This window comes from Oncorhynchus mykiss, chromosome 21, assembly GCF_013265735.2.
Source record: "Oncorhynchus mykiss isolate Arlee chromosome 21, USDA_OmykA_1.1, whole genome shotgun sequence".
NCBI lineage: Eukaryota > Metazoa > Chordata > Actinopteri > Salmoniformes > Salmonidae > Oncorhynchus > Oncorhynchus mykiss.
The window spans coordinates 22983054-23005336 of NC_048585.1; the positions used below are offsets into that span (position 1 = coordinate 22983054).

At 46.7% G+C, this 22283-nt stretch overlaps 1 protein-coding gene across 3 annotated transcripts in view; it reads right to left on the reverse strand.

The window, feature by feature from the left end:
• Positions 1-582: 582 nt before the first annotated feature.
• Positions 583-22283, reverse strand: part of LOC110500037 (FYVE, RhoGEF and PH domain-containing protein 6) — a 30969-nt gene continuing 9268 nt past the window's right edge. For 2 of the 3 annotated variants that reach the window (XM_036957327.1, XM_036957324.1), the window contains exons 3-20: positions 18502-18619; positions 17527-17594; positions 17335-17365; positions 15551-15702; positions 15242-15398; positions 14882-14969; positions 5566-5616; positions 5402-5460; positions 5238-5309; positions 5088-5156; positions 4856-4939; positions 4690-4769; positions 4434-4536; positions 3659-3802; positions 3429-3531; positions 3034-3260; positions 2731-2879; positions 583-2530 (exon numbers count right to left, since the gene is read on the reverse strand). In XM_036957327.1, coding sequence (XP_036813222.1) covers positions 2494-2530; positions 2731-2879; positions 3034-3260; positions 3429-3531; positions 3659-3802; positions 4434-4536; positions 4690-4769; positions 4856-4939; positions 5088-5156; positions 5238-5309; positions 5402-5460; positions 5566-5616; positions 14882-14969; positions 15242-15398; positions 15551-15702; positions 17335-17365; positions 17527-17594; positions 18502-18619 — 1792 coding nt within the window. In that variant the 3' untranslated portion in view covers positions 583-2493. The remainder of the gene's footprint in view (positions 2531-2730; positions 2880-3033; positions 3261-3428; positions 3532-3658; positions 3803-4433; positions 4537-4689; positions 4770-4855; positions 4940-5087; positions 5157-5237; positions 5310-5401; positions 5461-5565; positions 5617-14881; positions 14970-15241; positions 15399-15550; positions 15703-17334; positions 17366-17526; positions 17595-18501; positions 18620-22283) is intronic. The other variant, XM_036957326.1, reaches the window with a different exon arrangement.

The following is a 22283-nucleotide window of genomic DNA, read 5'->3' on the forward strand; positions in this document are numbered from 1 at the left end:
CACATGTAAATGCAATATTTCTGTATTTCATTTTAAATACATTTCCCAACATTTCTAAAAACGTTTTCACTTTATCGTTATGGGTAGATGAATGAGAGAAACAACATCTATTTCATCAATTTTGAATTCAGGCTGTAACACAACAAAATGTGGAATAAGTCAAGGGGTATGAATACTTTCTGAAGGCACTGTACATATGCAGAATTATCTTATTCAGAGGAAGAAAGGAGCTGAGTAAACCCACAGAGAGTGAACGTTGGAGTTGTGGGTAAATATGAGTCATATTTTGAAATACTCTTATCTCCCTCAACACAGTGCTTTGATCACTGAGCTCAAAGCAGAAATAAGACAGCCGAGGAAGACTTCTTAATCAGTGTCAAACTTAAACACACACGCACACACACTCGCGCCTCAAACACACACACACACATGCAAAGAATCCACACCCACAAAGAAATGCCTGCACCCACACATCAATCAGCACTATGCAATAAAATAACTCAGTGACAGTAATCTGAGGCTGAAAGATGTATTAACTCCCTCATCCCTTGATGTCTCAAAGCATGAAATTAGGCCAAGATGCAAAGTCACTTTCAGAGGTTTTATTAAAAAGTGGTGCCTGACAGTTCTGCAGAAATATTATTTACAGACGAGACACGATGGCTCTCTAGTGATTGTGTTTAAGAATGGCGGGACATTTAGTCACTGTAAAATATGATCTGTTTTGAGTTATCCCTAATGCTTCTCTGCGTTATAAACTTCATTTCCCATAAGGCCAACTGCCACAATGGTGTAGTAGTGCAACCTGATTAGTACATTTGAAGTACTAAATGTAAACTCGAAACAATTTTCAATTTAAATACATAATGGATATTTACACTGTTAAATGTCAGATGGGCCGGCCAAAGTAGTCACTGTGATAATATAATATCCTAATTCAAATGAATAATTAATGAAACAATGCACCACATAATGAAATAACGTTTTCTGTATCTATATTATTACAAGATAATTGAGCATATTTAAGGCACTGTCTGGATGTTGCTTTATTGCTAGTGAGCAATTCCTAAGGGATACATTTCATTCTCCATTCCATGTCTAGCTCAAAAGACAAACATTCTTTTGTAATCTGTCCACTTTAAATTATTCAATAAAAAAAATTATACAAATGAGGCCTGGATTAAAAGATTCCTCCTAATGAATCCAACAAGTCTGTTGTGGCAGTTTAAAACAAACTAGTGAGGCATTGTTACAACACGTGCTTTTACAACCATCATGGCATACAATACAAAAGGTAGCTACTACTTATTACAAAAGTGACAAAGATAGTATCCGTTATCAAATAAATCATATTTCTAAAATCACATAATTATGGACATTGAGAAATGTACAGTTCTATATAAATATTTTCTCTTGACTTTTAGGGGAAAAAAAAGGTATATTTTACTCTCCCAATTCTACATATTACCCAAGCACCGCTTCTGATTCTAGCATATACTCTTTAAAAATGCATTTGTTCTATAGGCTGTGTAGTAAAATATTGACATTATGCCATTTCCAGTTTTATCCAGTATACTGCATTATACATGTGGTAGATGTACTGAGTTAAGCCTAACAGAGAATAACAATATAAACCAACCCCTGTAATTTTGCTATATTTCTAAGGAGCAAAATGCTCACCTCCTGTGTCTCTGTGGCACCCTGTTTTTTCACAGTTCAATCCAACCACTGGCAGTGCACCAGAGAAGCTTCCCTACTCAGAGAGAACCCACTGCTTTCTCACCCTTCTTTGTAACTGGTATCCATCCCATCATGCAAGGTTCCCACTCTAATCATCATTCCAATTTCCATAATTCATCAATATTTGAGTTTAAACATTTCTTACAATACGTTACCCCCCCCCCCCCCCCCAATTTTTTTTTAAACAAAATCCTTTAACTTTTCAAGGATAATGTAAATCAATTTAAATCAAATCCTTTTCAATGACTTTCAAGGCTTTTTGTGGACCGTGGGAACCCCTGTATAAGGTAGCAGGTTGTCCACAGACAATAATTCTGTTAACACTTCCACACACACACGCTTCAGGACATGACCTTTGACCCACAGCTGTGACACATAACATTTCCATCTAAGATCAAGAGCAGATAGATATGCAGCCTGTGAGGCTCAACATGCCCATAACCGCAGAGCTCCACTGGAAGCATAGTAGTTTTACCAAGGTCAAACTTTCAACGGATCCCAACATTTACAATGAATGTAATGTAGAGCTGACACAAAGTCCATATTTTCACTAGAAAGACAATGATGTCTGTTCTTCACACCACTGGGACTCTGGGGTCTCCTGGCAGGCAGCCGGACCGATTCATCGGGGCTCGGGGTGTGGGGAGTGCTTCCTGAGCTGCTGACCCCTGACATGTGTCTAGAGGTCAAGGATCAAAAGGTGTCCGTGTCCACTGGCTCCAGGGGAAGGACATGAGCTGACTGGTTTAGGTGTTAAAGAATCATGGCCTCCTGGAAAGCCTCTATCCACCTGAGAGAAAATTGAGAAACACAACATGAACTTTATTGCAATGACAGCTGGGGGAAAAAAACAAACTCATCAATAAACGTTATATTGATAAAATAACTATATGAATGCTTTCACCCTCCCACGCTCTGGTGTTACAGCGTGGTCCCCTCCTGATTGATGGATACTCTATTGATCCCTAAGCCAAAGGGAATTTCCATTACCTCTGTGCAGTGGGGATGTCGTCAGCCTTAAAGATATAGAACAGGGTGTTTTTGTGGTACAGTTTAAACTGCAGCTTCTGGAAAGGGCCACACTTCTCCTCCCGCAGGAAGAATCCTAGCAGAGGCTGGCTCTCTAGAGCAGCTACGTCCTGGAGAGAGGGAGAGAGGTACACATGTCACACACACACACACACACACACACACACACACACACACACACACACACACAGACACACACACACACACACACACACACACAGGCACAAACGTGTGTTTGTGACTAGAGTGGCGTAGGTGTGTTACCTCGCTGGCGGCGTAGGTGTACAGGACTTTGTTCTTGATGACGAACCATAGCCTCTTCCATTGCTTCTTGTTGCCCTTCGACCTCTGTAGGTAGCCACTCATGGAGGAGTTCTCTGTGTTTGCAGACACCTCTTTGAGGGCAGCTGGGATCTTCTTCTGTTTCCTGGAGAAAGAGAATCCCCCAGATCTGGCAGTAGGAGACAGCGCCCCAGAAGCAACACGGTCACCTAGGAAACACACGAACACAAAGCACCTTCTGACATACATAATGAATTCACAATAACAAACAACACAGGGTTTAAATCATTACTTAACTTCAATTCATTCCATCTTTAATATTTGAAATAGCTAAATGACTTTAATATTTCATATGTATTCATGTAAAAGACGCATACTGTTCTCCTGTAGCTTGACGAAGCAGTGGTCACACACACGAGCCGGCTGGTTCTTCAAGTACTCTAGATAGAACTTATTGGACGAGCACGTCTGACACACCACCTGCAATACACACACAGTGAGTGAGAAAACCACTACACACACACACACGTATGCACACACACACACACACATCCTACTGAGTATAGTGGTGAACCATTGTAAACTAAGGCCCTTGTCCCTTCCTTACCTTCCCGCAGGCTCGGCAGTGGTGGCGTCTCCAGGTGAGGGTGAACTCACAGGTACAGACCATACACATGGTGGCCCTCAGGTCTGGGATCCAGATAGGGGCCTTAGAACCCAGCGGGGCCCCACTGTCACACACGCCATCAGCCTACACAGAGAGAGACGGTTATAGCCATAACAAGTGGATTGTAGCAAAATTATACTGACGATGGTAACAGTGGGATCTGAGTGTTCCCATATTCAGTCAGTCGAATGGGCTGGAACTATACATGTTACAAGCACTCTCTCACACACACACACACACACACACACACACACACACACACACACACACACACACACACACACACACACACACACACACACACAGCCTCACCTCCTCCTGACACACACACTGCCTCACCTCCTCCTGACACACACACTGCCTCACCTCCTCCTGACACACACACAGCCTCACCTCCTCCTGACACACACACTGCCTCACCTACTCCTGACTCACACACTGCCTCACCTCCTCCTGACTCACACACTGCCTCACCTCCTCCTGACTCACACACTGCCTCACCTCCTCCTGACACACACACTGCCTCACCTCCTCCTGACACACACACTGCCTCACCTCCTCCTGACACACACACTGCCTCACCTCCTCCTGACTCACACACTGCCTCACCTCCTCCTGACTCACACTGCCTCACCTCCTCCTGACACACACACTGCCTCACCTCCTCCTGACACACACACTGCCTCACCTCCTCCTGACTCACACACTGCCTCACCTCCTCCTGACTCCGGCTGGAGATGAAGGTGATCTTCTTCCTGGTGTGGTCATCTATCGCTGTGGCGATGGCCGCCAGCCACTCATCTCTCTCTGTGGCCGAGCTGCAATGCAGAAACAACAACAGAAGCCTTTGTAACCAATCAAAAGCTATTACAATGGTCCCCACAACAAATTAGAAGGGTGACTCATCAGAATGTCCATAATGTTAGGCGCCACGTTCAGGTGTTCAGGTGTGTCGGTGACCGGGTTCTCACCTGGCAGACAGGATGAAGGAACGCTCCACACTCTCAATGTTCAGTTCATTCTGATACGCCTCCTGACTGGGCTTACTCACCTGAACACAATAAACACATGTTTTCGATGAGACTTCAAAAGAGTATTGTCCAGGGTAAATGTGTGTTCAGCCCTGCCTGTACTCACCTTCATGCCCGCCAGAGAGAGCATGCTGTTGAGTTTATACTGACCAGACTGAACTGGAGTGGTGTACAGAAGAGTGTCATTGAACTAGAGAGACAGATACACACGCCACATCAACATACAGATACTGGGGGGGGGGGGTAATGTTCTGGTCTACAGACCGTGTTGGAACTGTAACGGGTCAGGTATCACACTGAGACCTCCACTACCCCCGGGGGCATCAGTCAGTACTCACCAGGAAGAACATCCGTGGCTGCATGACCTTCCTGGACAGCTTCATCAGAGTGCCCTCCTTAAGAAAAACCTGGGGACAAGAAGTGATCACAACAGATGAGATCACAGGTGTGTGTGTGTGTGCGTGCGTGTCATAGTGCTGAACACTCACCCTGCCTGGCTGAACAATCTCATGCTGTCCGTTCAGACTGTACTGAATGTGCATCAGCTTCTGAAAGTTATCCTGAAAGATAAAGACAGACCGGGGTCAGAGGAAATGCAATGGGATGCCTTTGGCCGAATTCTCATGAGGATGGACATGGTGTGACGTCTCACCCCTTGTTTCATGATGTCGTTGGCATGGTTGGCCACCTCCTTCACTATGCCCAGAGCAGCTGTAAGGTCAACATGATTAACATGCCGTGAGAGTGTCTGTGAGAGAGAAATGGCATCTCACCGGACATTGTCACACACAGCCTGATCAACATTGTTCCACTCACCCTGCGTGTCTTTGTAGTCAGACGAGTCCTCAGGAAGGTTCTTCAGATAATCTGTAGAAGAGCAGGAAGTTACATCAGTCCCAGATCACACTAAATCATGCTACATACATAAGCAGTTTATACATGTGGAGAACTGTGTCTGCTGTTACACTCTGTGTCCTCTAGGTGGCAGAGTGCTGCCGGTGCACTAAATAGTGCAGGCTCCATGGGATGCCGCAGCACAATAGCCACGGGAAGTAGGGGTGACGAGGGTGATACAACACCCCCTGAAAAAATATACACAAAATAATACAAAACTAGTGCACTGGGCCTCTACTAGTATTAGTGGGCCCATATAGACTGTAGCACGGGCCCATATAGACTGTAGCACAGGCCCATATAGACTGTAGCACGGGCCCATATAGACTGTAGCACAGGCCCATATAGACTGTAGCACGGGCCCATATAGACTGTAGCACAGGCCCATATAGACCTCTGTAGCACGGGCCCATATAGACTGTAGCACAGGCCCATATAGACCTCTGTAGCACTGGCCCATATAGACTGTAGCACAGGCCCATATAGACCTCTGTAGCACAGGCCCATATAGACCTCTGTAGCACGGGCCCATAGAGACCTCTGTAGCACGGGCCCATATAGACCTCTGTAGCACGGGCCCATATAGACTGTAGCATGGGCCCATATAGACCTCTGTAGCACGGGCCCATATAGACCTCTGTAGCACGGGCCCATATAGACCTCTGTAGCACGGGCCCATATAGACCTCTGTAGCACGGGCCCATAGAGACCTCTGTAGCACGGGCCCATATAGACTGTAGCATGGGCCCATATAGACCTCTGTAGCACGGGCCCATAGAGACCTCTGTAGCATGGGCCCATAGAGACCTCTGTAGCACGGGCCCATAGAGACCTCTGTAGCATGGGCCCATATAGACCTCTGTAGCACGGGCCCATAGAGACCTCTGTAGCACGGGCCCAAAAAATGTTTCAGCATCTCTGCTTTGGGAAAAAAAAGGTACTTGTATACCTTGATTGAATTTGATTAACAACAGTATATTGCAGGATACAGTAGTTGGAATTGTCCCTTTCTCTGCTATTGTCATTCTAAGGGAATCCAGAAAGAACAAAACCCTGTCCCTTTCTCTGCTATAGTCATTCTAAGGGAATCTAGAAAGAACAAAACCCTGTCCCTTTCTCTGCTATAGTCATTCTAAGGGAATCCAGAAAGAACAAAACCCTGTCCCTTTCTCTGCTATAGTCATTCTAAGGGAATCTAGAAAGAACAAAACCCTGTCCCTTTCTCTGCTATAGTCATTCTAAGGGAATCTAGAAAGAACAAAACCCTGTCCTTTTCTCTGCTATAGTCATTCTAATGGAATCCAGAAAGAACAAACCCCTGTCCCTTTCTCTGCTATAGTCATTATAAGGGAATCTAGAAAGAACAAAACCCTGTCCCTTTCTCTGCTATAGTCATTCTAATGGAATCCAGAAAGAACAAAACCCTGTCCCTTTCTCTGCTATAGTCATTCTAAGGGAATCCAGAAAGAACAAAACCCTGTCCCTTTCTCTGCTATAGTCATTCTAAGGGAATCCAGAAAGAACAAAACCCTGTCCCTTTCTCTGCTATAGTCATTCTAAGGGAATCCAGAAAGAACAAAACCCTGTCCCTTTCTCTGCTATAGTCATTCTAATGGAATCTAGAAAGAACAAAACCCTGTCCCTTTCTCTGCTATAGTCATTCTAATGGAATCCAGAAAGAACAAAACCCTGTCCCTTTCTCTGCTATAGTCATTCTAAGGGAATCCAGAAAGAACAAAACCCTGTCCCTTTCTCTGCTATAGTCATTCTAAGGGAATCCAGAAAGAACAAAACCCTGTCCCTTTCTCTGCTATAGTCATTCTAAGGGAATCCAGAAAGAACAAAACCCTGTCCCTTTCTCTGCTATAGTCATTCTAAGGGAATCCAGAAAGAACAAAACCCTGTCCCTTTCTCTGCTATTGTCACGCCCTGACCATAGTTTACTTTGTATTTTCTATGTTTTGATTGGTCAGGGTGTGATCTGAGTGGGTATTCTATGTTTCATGTCTTGTTTGTCTATTTCTATGTTCAGCCTGATATGGTTCTCAGTCAGAGGCAGGTGTTCGTCATTGTCTCTGATTGGGAACCATATTTAGGTAGCCTGGGTTTCACTGTGTGTTTGTGGGTGATTGTTCCTGTCTATGTGTTTTTCACCAGATAGGCTGTTTTAGGTTTTCGTTACGTTCATCACGTTCTTTATTTTGTAGTGTTTGCATTGATTCGTGTTTTACGTTTGTTCATTAAAACATGGATCGCAATCTACACGCTGCATTTTGGTCCGACTCTCCTTCTCATACAGAAAACCGTTACAGAATCACCCACCACAAAAGGACCAAGCAGCGTGTCAACAGGCAGGAGCAGCGCGAGGAGAAGCGCAATAAGGATTTCTGGACATGGGAGGAAATCCTCGACGGGAGAGGACCCTGGGCTAAACCAGGGGAGTGTAGCCGCACTAAGGTGCAGCGGGAGAAGAAACAACAGGAACAGCCCAAGGAGGAGTACAGTATGGAGTATACTACTTGGGAGGAGATCGACAGGTGGGCGGCCGACCCAGGGAGAGTGCCGGAGCCCGCCTGGGATTCGCTGGAGCAATGCGAGGAGAGTTACCGTAGAATGGAGGCGGTGAAAGCAGAGAGGCGCTGGTATGAGAAGGCAGCACGGCGACGCGGATGGAAGCCTGAGAGGCAGCCCCAAAAATTTCTTGGGGGGGGGGCTAACAGGGAGTATGGCTATGCCAGGTAGGAGACCTGGGCAGACTCCCTGTGCTTACCGGGGGGCTGGAGAGACCGGACAGGCACCGTGTTATGCAGTGGTGCGCACGGTGTCTCCAGTGCGGGTGCATAGCCCGGTGCGGTATATTCCAGCTCCGCGTGTCTGCCGGGCTAGATTGAGCGTCGAGCCTAATGCCATGAAGCCGGCTCTACGCAGCTGGTCCCCAGTGCGTCTCCTTGGGCCGGTTTACATGGCACCAGCCTTGCGCTCGGTGTCTCCGGTTCGCCTGCATAGTCCAGTGCGGGCTATTCCACCTCGCCGCACTGGCAGGGCGACCGTGAGCATTCAACCAGGTAAGGTTGGGCAGGCTCGGTGCTCAAGAGCTCCAGTGCGCCTGCACGGTCCGGTTTTTCCAGTACCACCTCCACACCCCAGCCCTCCGGTAGCAGCTCCCCGCACCAGGCTTCCTGTGCGTGTCCTCGGCCCAGTACCACCAGTGCCAGCACCACGCATCAGGCCTACAGTGCGCCTCGCCTGTTTAGCGCTGTCGGAGCCTTCCTCCTCTCCAGCGCTGTCGGAGTCTCTCACCTGTTCAGCGCTGCCAGAGCCTTCCTCCTCTTCAGCGCTGTTGGAGTCTCCCGCCGGTTTAGTGCTGTCAGAGCTTTCCGCCTCTACAGCGTTGCCGGAGTCTCCCGCCTGTTCAGAACTGCCAGTTAGCATAGAGCTGCCAGTTAGCATAGAGCTGCCAGTTAGCATAGAGCTGCCAGTTAGCATAGAGCTGCCAGTTAGCATAGAGCTGCCAGTCTGCAAGGAGCTGCCAGTCTGCAAGGAGCTGCCAGTCTGCAAGGAGCTGCCAGTCTGCAAGGAGCCGCCAGAGTTGCCTTTCTGCAGGATGCCGCCAAAGCTGCCAGTCTGCAAGGAGCCGCCAGAGCTGCCAGTCTGCAAGGAGCCGCCAGAGCTGCCAGTTAGCATGGAGCAGCCAGAGCCGCCAGTCAGCATGGAGCAGCCAGGGCCGCCAGTCAGCATGGAGCAGCCAGGGCCGCCAGTCAGCATGGAGCAGCCAGGGCCGCCAGTCAGCATGGAGCAGTCAGTCAGCATGGAGCAGCCGGAGCAGCCAGTCAGCATGGAGCAGCCAGAGCAGCCAGTCAGCATGGAGCAGCCAGAGCTGCCAGTCAGCATGGAGCAGCCAGTCAGCATGGAGCAGCCAGAGCAGCCAGTCAGCATGGAGCAGCCAGAGCAGCCAGTCAGCATGGAGCAGCCAGAGCAGTCTGCCAGCATGGAGCAGCCAGAGCTGCCAGTCAGCATGGAGCAGCCAGAGCAGCCAGTCTGTGTCGACCAGTCTCTTCCAGATCTGCCAGTCGTCCAGACTCTTCCAGATCTGCCCGTCATCCAGACTCGTCCAGATCTGCCCGTCGTCCAGACTCTTCCAGATCTGCCAGTCGTCCAGACTCTTCCAGATCTGCCAGTCGACCAGACTCTTCCAGATCTGCCAGTCGACCAGACTCTTCCAGATCTGCCAGTCGACCAGACTCTTCCAGATCTGCCAGTCGACCAGACTCTTCCAGATCTGCCAGTCGACCAGACTCTTCCAGATCTGCCAGTCGTCCAGACTCTCCCAGATCTGCCAGTCGTCCAGATTCTCCCAGATCTGCCAGTCGACCAGATTCTCCCAGATCCGCCAGTCGACCAGATTCTCCCAGATCCGCCAGTCGACCAGATTCTCCCAGATCCGCCAGTCGACCAGATTCTCCCAGATCCGCCAGTCGACCAGATTCTCCCAGATCCGCCAGTCGACCAGATTCTCCCAGATCCGCCAGTCGACCAGATTCTCCCAGATCCGCCAGTCGACCAGATTCTCCCAGATCCGCCAGTCGACCAGATTCTCCCAGATCCGCCAGTCGACCAGATTCTCCCAGATCCGCCAGTCGACCAGATTCTCCCAGATCCGCCAGTCGACCAGATTCTCCCAGATCCGCCAGTCGACCAGATTCTTCCAGATCTGCTAGTCGACCAGGATCTGCTGAAACCGCCAGCCAGCCAGGTTCTGGTAGTTTCTACTACCTGCCTGGGCTTCCTCTCAGTGCTGAGCTTCCTCTCAGTGCTGAGCTACCCATCTGTCCCGAGTTACCTCTGTCCCGAGCTGTCCCTCTGTCCCATGTTATCATTGTGGTGGGTAACCTATTTAGGGACGTTTAGGAGGGGGATTAAAACTGTCATGGAGTGGGGTCCACGTCCAGCGCCAGAGCCGCCACCGCGGACAGATGCCCACCCAGACCCTCCCCTATAGGTTCAGGTTTTGCGGCCGGAGTCCGCACCTTGGGGGGGGGGGTACTGTCACGCCCTGACCATAGTTTACTTTGTATTTTCTATGTTTTGATTGGTCAGGGTGTGATCTGAGTGGGTATTCTATGTTTCATGTCTTGTTTGTCTATTTCTATGTTCAGCCTGATATGGTTCTCAGTCAGAGGCAGGTGTTCGTCATTGTCTCTGATTGGGAACCATATTTAGGTAGCCTGGGTTTCACTGTGTGTTTGTGGGTGATTGTTCCTGTCTATGTGTTTTTCACCAGATAGGCTGTTTTAGGTTTTCGTTACGTTCATCACGTTCTTTATTTTGTAGTGTTTGCATTGATTCGTGTTTTACGTTTGTTCATTAAAACATGGATCGCAATCTACACGCTGCATTTTGGTCCGACTCTCCTTCTCATACAGAAAACCGTTACAGCTATAGTCATTCTAAGGGAATCCAGAAAGAACAAAGCCCTGTCCCTTTCTCTGCTATAGTCATTCTAAGGGAATCCAGAAAGAACAAAACCCTGTCCCTTTCTCTGCTATAGTCATTCTAAGGGAATCCAGAAAGAACAAAACCCTGTCCCTTTCTCTGCTATAGTCATTCTAAGGGAATCCAGAAAGAACAAAACCCTGTCCCTTTCTCTGCTATAGTCATTCTAAGGGAATCCAGAAAGAACAAAACCCTGTCCCTTTCTCTGCTATAGTCATTCTAAGGGAATCCAGAAAGAACAAAACCCTGTCCTTTTCTCTGCTATAGTCATTCTAAGGGAATCCAGAAAGAACAAAACCCTGTCCCTTTCTCTGCTATAGTCATTCTAATGGAATCCAGAAAGAACAAAACCCTGTCCCTTTCTCTGCTATAGTCATTCTAATGGAATCCAGAAAGAACAAAACCCTGTCCCTTTCTCTGCTATAGTCATTCTAAGGGAACCCAGAAAGAACAAAACCCTGTCCCTTTCTCTGCTATAGTCATTCTAAGGGAACCCAGAAAGAACAAAACCCTGTCCCTTTCTCTGCTATAGTCATTCTAATGGAATCCAGAAAGAACAAAACCCTGTCCCTTTCTCTGCTATAGTCATTCTAAGGGAATCCAGAAAGAACAAAACCCTGTCCCTTTCTCTGCTATAGTCATTCTAAGGGAATCCAGAAAGAACATAATCCTGTCCCTTTCTCTGCTATAGTCATTCTAATGGAATCCAGAAAGAACAAAGCCCTGTCCCTTTCTCTGCTATAGTCATTCTAAGGGAATCCAGAAAGAACAAAACCCTGTCCCTTTCTCTGCTATGGTCATTCTAAGGGAATCCAGAAAGAACAAAGCCCTGTCCCTTTCTCTGCTATAGTCATTCTAAGGGAATCCAGAAAGAACAAAACCCTGTCCCTTTCTCTGCTATAGTCATTCTAAGGGAATCCAGAAAGAACAAAACCCTGTCCCTTTCTCTGCTATAGTCATTCTAATGGAATCCAGAAAGAACAAAACCCTGTCCCTTTCTCTGCTATAGTCATTCTAAGGGAATCCAGAAAGAACAAAACCCTGTCCCTTTCTCTGCTATAGTCATTCTAATGGAATCCAGAAAGAACAAAACCCTGTCCCTTTCTCTGCTATAGTCATTCTAAGGGAATCCAGAAAGAACAAAGCCCTGTCCCTTTCTCTGCTATAGTCATTCTAAGGGAATCCAGAAAGAACAAAACCCTGTCCCTTTCTCTGCTATAGTCATTCTAAGGGAATCCAGAAAGAACAAAACCCTGTCCCTTTCTCTGCTATAGTCATTCTAATGGAATCCAGAAAGAACAAAACCCTGTCCCTTTCTCTGCTATAGTCATTCTAAGGGAATCCAGAAAGAACAAAACCCTGTCCCTTTCTCTGCTATAGTCATTCTAATGGAATCCAGAAAGAACAAAACCCTGTCCCTTTCTCTGCTATAGTCATTCTAAGGGAATCCAGAAAGAACAAAGCCCTGTCCCTTTCTCTGCTATAGTCATTCTAAGGGAATCCAGAAAGAACAAAACCCTGTCCCTTTCTCTGCTATAGTCATTCTAAGGGAATCCAGAAAGAACAAAACCCTGTCCCTTTCTCTGCTATAGTCATTCTAAGGGAATCCAGAAAGAACAAAACCCTGTCCTCAAACACTTCCATCAAAAGGTGCAAAGTTATGAGCAAAGACACAAAACATCCACACCAAATTAAATAGTTTTCTTGATCAAATAACATGGTAAACAACCTCTTTTTATGCAGTATTAATTTACCATCCTTACAAAACACTTAATGGAAATGGACATTACTGTATTGTACATAGGCTGATCATCTTGGTTTGTACCTGTAGACTTTCTATCACCACGAAGGAAAACAATGTACAATACAGTAATTAAGTACATTGATAAATGAAGTGGTTGGTGATGATGTGTTGTGATGATGTGATGATGTGTTGTGATGATGTGTTGTGATGATGTGATGTGATGACGTGATGATGTGATGTGATGATGTGATGTGTTGATGTCATGATGTGATGAGATGACGTGATGATGTGATGATGTGTTGTGATGTGATGTCTTGATGATGTGATGATGTGTTGTGATGATGTGATGACGTGATGTGATGATGTGTTGTGATGTGATGTCTTGATGATGTGATGTGATGATGTGTTGATGTGTTGTGATGACGTGATGTGATGATGTGTTGTGATGATGTGATGTGATGACGTGATGACGTGATGTGATGACGTGATGTGATGACATGATGATGTGATGATGTCATGACGTGATGTGATGATGTGTTGTGATGATGTGATGATGTGTTGTGATGATGTGATGTGATGATGTGTTGATGTGATGACGTGATGTGATGACGTGATGTGATGACATGATGATGTGATGTGTTGTGATGATGTCATGATGTGATGTGATGATGTGTTGTGATGATGTGATGATGTGTTGTGATGTCTTGATGATGTGATGTGATGATGTGTTGTGATGATGTGTTGATGTGATGTCATGATGTGATGATGTGTTGTGATGATGTGGCTCAGTAGGTAGAGCATGGTGCTTGCAATGCCAGGGTTGTGGGTTTGATTGAAAATGTATGAGCTCACTACTGTAAGTTGCTCTGGATAAGAGCGTCTCCTAAAATGGAAAAGGAATGAATCCACCATTTCAGTTTTCGCACTTGCAAAGTATTTCGAGAAACTGTAAAACTGTATATCAAGCAAGTATTTTTCTACTCCAGAAGTATTATCATACTAACTAAAGTAGTATCATACTAACAGACTCAAGTTACAAATGCTGGTAAACAGTCAAATACATGTAGTTTAAAAAAAAAAAATCACAAAAGCAGTGCACTGGGCCTTTCCTAGTCCTGTATCAGCAGACTGATATAGCAGTGCACTGGGCCTTTCCTAGTCCTGTATCAGCAGACTGATATAGCAGTGCACTGGGCCTTTCCTAGTCCTGTATCAGCAGACTGATATAGCAGTGCACTGGGCCTTTCCTAGTCCTGTATCAGCAGACTGATATAGCAGTGCACTGGGCCTTTCCTAGTCCTGTATCAGCAGACTGATATAGCAGTGCACTGGGCCTTTCCTAGTCCTGTATCAGCAGACTGATATAGCAGTGCACTGGGCCTTTCCTAGTCCTGTATCAGCAGACTGATATAGCAGTGCACTGGGCCTTTCCTAGTCCTGTATCAGCAGACTGATATAGCAGTGCACTGGGCCTTTCCTAGTCCTGTATCAGCAGACTGATATAGCAGTGCACTGGGCCTTTCCTAGTCCTGTATCAGCAGACTGATATAGCAGTGCACTGGGCCTTTCCTAGTCCTGTATCAGCAGACTGATATAGCAGTGCACTGGGCCTTTCCTAGTCCTGTATCAGCAGACTGATATAGCAGTGCACTGGGCCTTTCCTAGTCCTGTATCAGCAGACTGATATAGCAGTGCACTGGGCCTTTCCTAGTCCTGTATCAGCAGACTGATATAGCAGTGCACTGGGCCTTTCCTAGTCCTGTATCAGCAGACTGATATAGCAGTGCACTGGGCCTTTCCTAGTCCTGTATCAGCAGACTGATATAGCAGTGCACTGGGCCTTTCCTAGTCCTGTATCAGCAGACTGATATAGCAGTGCACTGGGCCTTTCCTAGTCCTGTATCAGCAGACGGATATAAACTCTTCAGCACAGCATTTACCCCCCCTGGATTTCCAGCAACCCCCCCCCCCCCATGTGTGTATATGTGTATGTGTGTGTACCTGTGAGCAGAAGCTGATACTGGGGGATTCTCTGTACAGGTTTCAGCAGGTAGTGCTTCAGAGCCAGGCTGGCACATCTAGGACTCATCTGGGACAGAGTACAGGAGAATTGTCCCACACATTTGCAGTATTAACAGTATACATACACACATCTAGGACTCATCTGGGACAGAGTACAGGAGAATTGTCCCACACATTTGCAGTATTAACAGTATACATACACACATCTAGCTCCACGTCCTTGGCGCTAATGTAGTCTTCAGACTATGCCTGGCTTGTTACCACTCTATCATCAACTATGCGGATAGGAACTTCCTCTGACACACACAAACACACACACACACACACACAGCTGTTTACCTCAAACTCCCGGACCACAGTTGCGAAGCCAGGGTTTTTCCTACACTGTTCGTCCAGCATAGCCACGTTGTTGTCAAACTGACGGATGTAGGTGGAGTACATCTTCAGGTACGGCCCCTTCTGAACAAAGATGTCTGCCAGCCTCTGGTGGTCCCCCCTACACAGCAGAGAGAGAGGTGAGAGGGGCAGGGAGAAGAGAGGCGGGGGGAGGGAGATGGTCATTGTGGTCTAAGTTCAGCTGTCCAAGGCTTGGCATGGTCAGTTGAGGTTTGTATCTCTGGTGCTGATAATGATGGTGAGGGTGCGTACCAGTGGGCCACTCTCTCCTCTAGCTCCCGGAGCAGGTCTCGGTTGAGCTGGTATAGTTGAGGCAGGTAGTAGAGGATCTGGGTTAGAATACGCTCTTCAACCACCGGCTTGCCGTTCTGTCTCGCCGCCTTGGCAACTGCGTCCCGGAAATCCTGCAGGGAGGGAGGGGGTTAATGCTGACAGACGAATGAGGGGAACTAACACAACGACAACAGAGTGGTGGGAAACTAATTAACACACACACACACACACACAGCTGCAGGGCGGAGAGAAGTTACACAGTACAGCACAGGAACACCTGGTTATCACCTCATAAACATGCGTCCCTCTGCATCACACACACACACACACACACACACACACACACACACACACACACACACACACACACACACACACACACACACACACACACACACACACACACACACACACACACACACACACAATTGAGTCAGCCCTCTCACACTGCCCAGTGAGCCAACACCTTCCAGGTGGAAGGAAGTGGTGAGACAACCAGGGCAGGGTCCCAATGTCCTGGTGAACACTCGCACACACCCACAATAAAACACGCACAGCTGGTGTGAAGGACCGAAACACGTATCCCTAGAAACACGTCAAAAGTCAAGTCAAAATATAATGCAACACATTATTGTGTGAGGACTTAAGTGTGAAACCAAAATAAACACAACAGGCACACACAGGATTAGCCGAGGCATTTCTAAGTCTGGGGGTCCTCCACCCACTCACTCACTGCAGGAAGCAGCTGTTCTGTGGTCAGGGGCAGCCATGGCCATGGAGACTGGAGAATGTGATTTGACCTCTTTCTTTAAGTCTCCCTCTCCCCCCTCTACTGTGTCTCTCTCTCATGCCCCATATTCAAAATGAATCCCATCGTGGGTCCTGTTTAAGGCAGACAGACAGGGGGACACTTGGCCCTGAGCGTGTGTGTGTGTGTGTGTGTGTACCTGCGATTCCCCTTTCGGACAGTCTCAGCCACTCCCAAGAGGAAATCTAATGTCGACTCTGCAGCCATCTCAGACAAATTGTGGGTTTAGAGAGATTTTTGAGACTAGGCTATGCGAGACAAATAAAGACTGGATTAAATAATTTTTCCTTAAAAATAAATAAAACATTGAAATCCAACACAAGGTCTATCTTCCGCTGCAAAATCAAATCCTTTTTCAGAGCTCAGGACAACTTGACCTGGCTGGTACAGTTGACCACCTCAGCCTGACACCGCCCAGTAGACCAGACCAGTACAGTAATCACCACCAGCACGAGTTAACAACACTCATCAGAGATCCCACACACACCTGTCACCTCCCCCTGAGACCAACATCAAAGCACCTAGCTCTGTCGTCACGGTTACCTGCTCCACTTTTCACCCCAACAGGCACAGAGCGGGGACGGTATTCCTCCCACCAAGCAGGAGCAGTGAGCTAGCTAGCCAGCCGGTAGTTAAATATAATGAAACAACTCGAGCCTATGTTTCCACTCCATAAAGCCACCACTTGAAAGCTGAAACTAGCAACACATGCTTGACTCCTTAGCTTCCTTTATGATTTACATCTCAGTGTTTATCACTGATCCTGCTAAGTGTGATACCTCCCAAAAACAACAGCAACCGTTCTACCAGAGACAACTCCACTGCGGAGTACTGCTGCCTCAGGGGCAGAGGAGAAAGGCAACACGGCTCAGCTAGTCGAAGGTTTGCTGAGTAACACCATTGAACACACAGATATGGTCCTCATCAAAAGCCCAGCGGCTTAACTGATACTTACTATGTGAAGAAGCTTCAGGGCGTCCACAAACCTGGAGGGAGAGGAGATGGGTGTAAAACATTATAAATGACCAAAAAAAAGACACACAGACACACAAACCCAATCAAGGACTTATTCATGAGAATATTCCACAGAATCGTTTCTTGTTTTTAGAGGTGGAGGTGTGTGTGTGTGTGTCTCTCGGGTACTCACACTTTCTCAGAGCTCATGATCTCCTGGGCGATATGCACCACCTTTTTCCTCTTCACCTCATCCTCCTGCTGGAACGACAGACAGACAGACAGACAGACAGACAAGAGAAAAGCACAGCATTCAGTCAATGTAGTGAAAAAAGCTAGCTAGCCATATTCTAAACGTTACAGACATACTTCCACTTACAAGGTCACTGCAGCCCACCATCTGACTGCTATAGTATGCATAGGCACAATAATCTGCCCATTTATTGTTTCTAAACAGACACTCCAACAGAGATTATGTCCGAAAGCACGTCTGTCCCAAAACACGTCTCTTCCCCTCACTACTCTCTATCCACGTCAGCTTTCTTCTCTCCCCTCTGCACTGTCCCTCCCTCACTCTCTCTCTCCCTCTTTCAGTCTGATAGTGAGTGGTCTGGGGTGGAAATTAGGTTGTCTTAATTTGGACAGTGGCCTTGCCCTTGCATGACTGAAGGGGCCTCCTGCTCCTAATTGTGTGTGTGTGTGTGGATGTGTGCTCATGTTGTCTGTTACAGACACATGATTTTAGAGTATCATAAATAGGGTCAGACAGGACAAAGCAATCAGCCATTTTCAGAGTTATTCCTGCCCCCTAAACCCTCTATGTCTGACCCCCCCAGACAGAATGACAGCTCCATCACACGCAGGCACAGTGTGATATCCCCCACCTGCCTTTCTTTCCTTCACAGAGTCCTGTGCCCAGCACCCATTTTGGCTCCATGACACCTGTCTGATAGTGTCGTTATCACTCGTGTTACGCCTGCCAATATCCTTCCTGTTATACCACCTGTCAACACTGCCCTCACTCTGTCTCAGTAACATCCCCTCTGTTATAACTCATGCCTAGGACCTACCAGAGCAAAAACATCTAAAGAACCCTACCGTAACCTTATTGACAAGGCCGCCACACCCACTGTGTATCGGGGTGTGTGTGTGTATTAAAGATAGCTACCTGTCTGTCTTCTTCTGACAGCTCCAGGTGCTCCTTGCTTGAGGTGGAGCTGTTGTCATCCTCGTCAGAGCTGTGGACTTCCTCCTCAGAGTGAGCATCATCCAATCCATGCCAGCCCCTGCAGGCAAAACAGGAAGTCCCGGTCACCGCATTATCCTCATGGTTATCAGGTAGTGTGTGTGCGCACTTACACGTACAGTATTTATATGCAAGCATACCACGTACACACACTTCTGAATGGACTTTTTAATGTTTTATGGGAACAGTAATTGGCACGATGTCTCTATATGGGACTAGGATGATGAGCAGCCTGAAGCACGGTCAATACGTTGTCCACAGCTGTACTCGGGTAAACATAGTTGCCATGAAGACTCCACAGACAGCCTTGTCTGCTGGCAGCAGGGCACCAGCCTGCTCTTCAGTCAGCTGATAAGGGTCTGTCTGCTGAGTGGCACAAGTAGCAACATGTTTGTGCCACTAATGTTTTCATCTTGGCTTCACAGCCTGTACAGGAAATGTTATCCCAGCTGGATTTTGAACCAAACAAACCCAAAGTACTGTCTACATTCTAATCTGGAGGACTCATAAGATACTGTCACTCTCTTTATTTTGACTACTTTGTCTGTCCCCTTCCCTCTCTCTCAGCTACCCCTCTTTCCCTCTCCTCTTGTCTCTCCTTCTTCCTTCTATACCCTGTTTCTCTTCCCTACCCCCATCTTTTCCTCTTTCCTCCCATTCTTCCACTCTCTCTTTCCTCCCATTCTTTCACTCTCTCTTTCACTTCCATTCTCCCTCCATAGACGGGCCTTCCTGCACACTGGGTCAGGCACAGAGCGCCTCTTGTTCACTGCCTGAGGCTAGTTACATAAACTAAGAAGGCTGAGATGCTTGGGAAACACTACAGACTCACGACACACATACACACTCTTTCAAACAACCACAACCACAACGGCACACACATACACACATGCTTGCAAGCACACACACACACACAATCATGCACAAATGCAAGCATCTTTCAAACAATGAAATACACATAAACAGGGGCAAATATCGCACAGTGAACGATGAACACTAATATTATCCGACTGGAGTACCAGATCTGGGCAGCTAGATATATGTGGAAGTGTTGCATACTGCTCTTTACTGCTGAACTCTTTGAGTCTAATATTTCCCTTCACCTGCCCTTCTTTCTACCTGTCCAGTAATCTGATTGACCTTAATCTCATGGCCCCAGAGTGGCATAACAAAATACTGGTCTGAGCACGCACGTGCACTGCACACACGGAACTGCCTTTTGATAGATGAGGTAAACACACGCACAAGAACACTTGAATGAGGATGTGATTACAGTGAGTTGGGAGTAGGGCTGCAAAGGGCTGGAAAATTCAGGTAAATTTTCCATGGAAAGTTAAGCACGGGAATTTTGCTTAAATTCATCAAAAAAGTCAGCTTATAACAGTGAACCTTTTTTTGTGGGATACACATAAGGCAATTCTAGGTCTTGTGGCATATTTTGGTTAAACTATTCCCAATTCAATGGAATTGCAACCCTCTGCATGCACAGTGCATTCTTCCATCACATGTACAGCTGATTCTCAAGATCTTGCACACTAATGAAATGCTATTGAGCCCACACTACTACACTGTCTGAGCCAAAGACTACATGCTTTCTGGTAAGTTTTTATTACAATACTGGGTGGGGTGAATATATTTTATATGACATACATTATTTTGTGTTAATTAGTAAATAGTAGCCTACAGCAAAGTGTGTTTTAAATCATTTATAACTTGTTAACAATTTCTGCTAGTTAGTTTTTGCTACCATGTGGGTTTTAGCTTGATTGAGCCTGCTAACTGAGGAGTGTTAATTCACCTGTTTCCATACATGTTTCATTTTAAAATATGTATCTTACAAAGGAGTTGTTTAATCTAACTGCTTAACTGTCTGTATTTGGGTTTTTCTAATTTATTTTTTTCTAATCTATACAGGAAAATGCCATGGGCACTATCTGATTTCACTGCAGCTAATGTAGAAGGAAAAGCTGTGTACATTTGCTAATACTGTGCCAATCATATGTGAAGAATGCAACAAAGATGCAGAATCATCTGGCCAAGTGCATAAAGTTCCCTCACCTCTGACAAAAGTCCCTCTACTGCTATTCGAGGTGAAAATGATGAATCAGACACCTTATCGATAGCAACAGCTCATGGTCCTCCTGGAATCAGAAGTGTGTTTGACACAATGGAGAAACGTAGTCAGAGAAATGCTGATGAATGTCTTGCTCGAGCTGTGTATGCAACTGGTTCACCTCTGATGCTCACAGGCAATGTGTATTGGAAGAGATTTCTGAATGTTCTTCGCCCAGCATACACCCCTCCAACCAGACATGTTTTATCTACTCATTTGCTGGATGCAGAGTTCAAGTGAAGGTCAGGTAAATCATAGAGAAAGCAGACTGTATTGCAATCATCTCTAATGGGTGGTTGAATGTTCGTGGGTAAGGAATAATTAACTACATCATCTCCACCCCTCAACCAGTATTCTACATGTGCACAGACAAAGGACAATAGACACACCGGTCTCTACATAGCAGATGAGCTGAAGGCAGTCATCAATGACCTTGGACCACAGAAGGTATTTGCACTGGTGACAGACAATGCTGTGAATATGAAGGCTGCTTAGTCTAAAGTGGAGGAGTCCTACCCTCTCATCACACCCACTGGCTGTGCTGCTCATGCATTGAATCTGCTCCTCAAGGACACCATGGCACTGAAAACAATGGATACACTCTACAAGAGAACCAAGGAAATGGTTAGGTATGTGAAAGGTCATCAAGTTATAGCAGCAGTCTACCTCACCAAGCAAAGTGAGAAGAATAAGAGCACCACATTGAAGCTGCCCAGCAACACCTGTTGGGGTGGTGTTGTCAGCATGTTTGACAGTCTTCTCGAGGGGAGTGGAAGGAGTCTCTAAGACAGCCTGCATATATGGAGAGCCCCAACAAGAGGATCCTCCTGGATTATGTATTTTGGGAGAGAGTGGTAAGCACCCTGAAACTCCTGAAACCTATAACAGTAGCCATTGCACGGATTGAGGGAGACAATGCCATCCTGTCTGATGTTCAGACTCTGCTTGCAGATTTAAGAGAAGAAATCCGTACTGCCCTGCCCACTTCACTGTTGCTCCAAGTAGAGGAAACTGCAGTTCTGAAATACATCAAAAAACATGAAGACTTCTGCCTGAAGCCCATACACGCCCCAGCATACATGTTGGACCCCAAGTATGTTGGCAAGAGCATCCTGTCTGGTGTAGAGATCAACAAGGCCTATGGTGTCATCATCACCGTGTCTCGCCACTTTGGCCTGGATGAGGGCAAGGTTCTTAGCAGTCTAGCGAAGTACACTTCCAAGCAAGGGCTTTGGGATGGAGATGCAATATGGCAGTCGTGCCAACATATCTCATCAGCCACCTGGTATAAGGAACTTTGTGGATCTGAGGCTTTTCCCCCTGTTGCCTCCATCATCTCCAAATCCCACCAACATCAGCCGCTTCAGAGCGCAACTGGTCCTTGTTTGGAAACACACACACCAAAGCACGCAACATGCTGACCAATATAAGGGTTGAAAAATTGGTGGCCATCAGGGCAAATTTGAGGCTTTTTGAGCCTGACAAAGAGCCATCCTCAACAAGGTTGGAAAGTGACAGTGACAATGAGGCCTCAAAGTCTGATGTTCAAGAGGTGGACCTTGAGGAGGTCCAGAGAGAAGACATGGAAGCC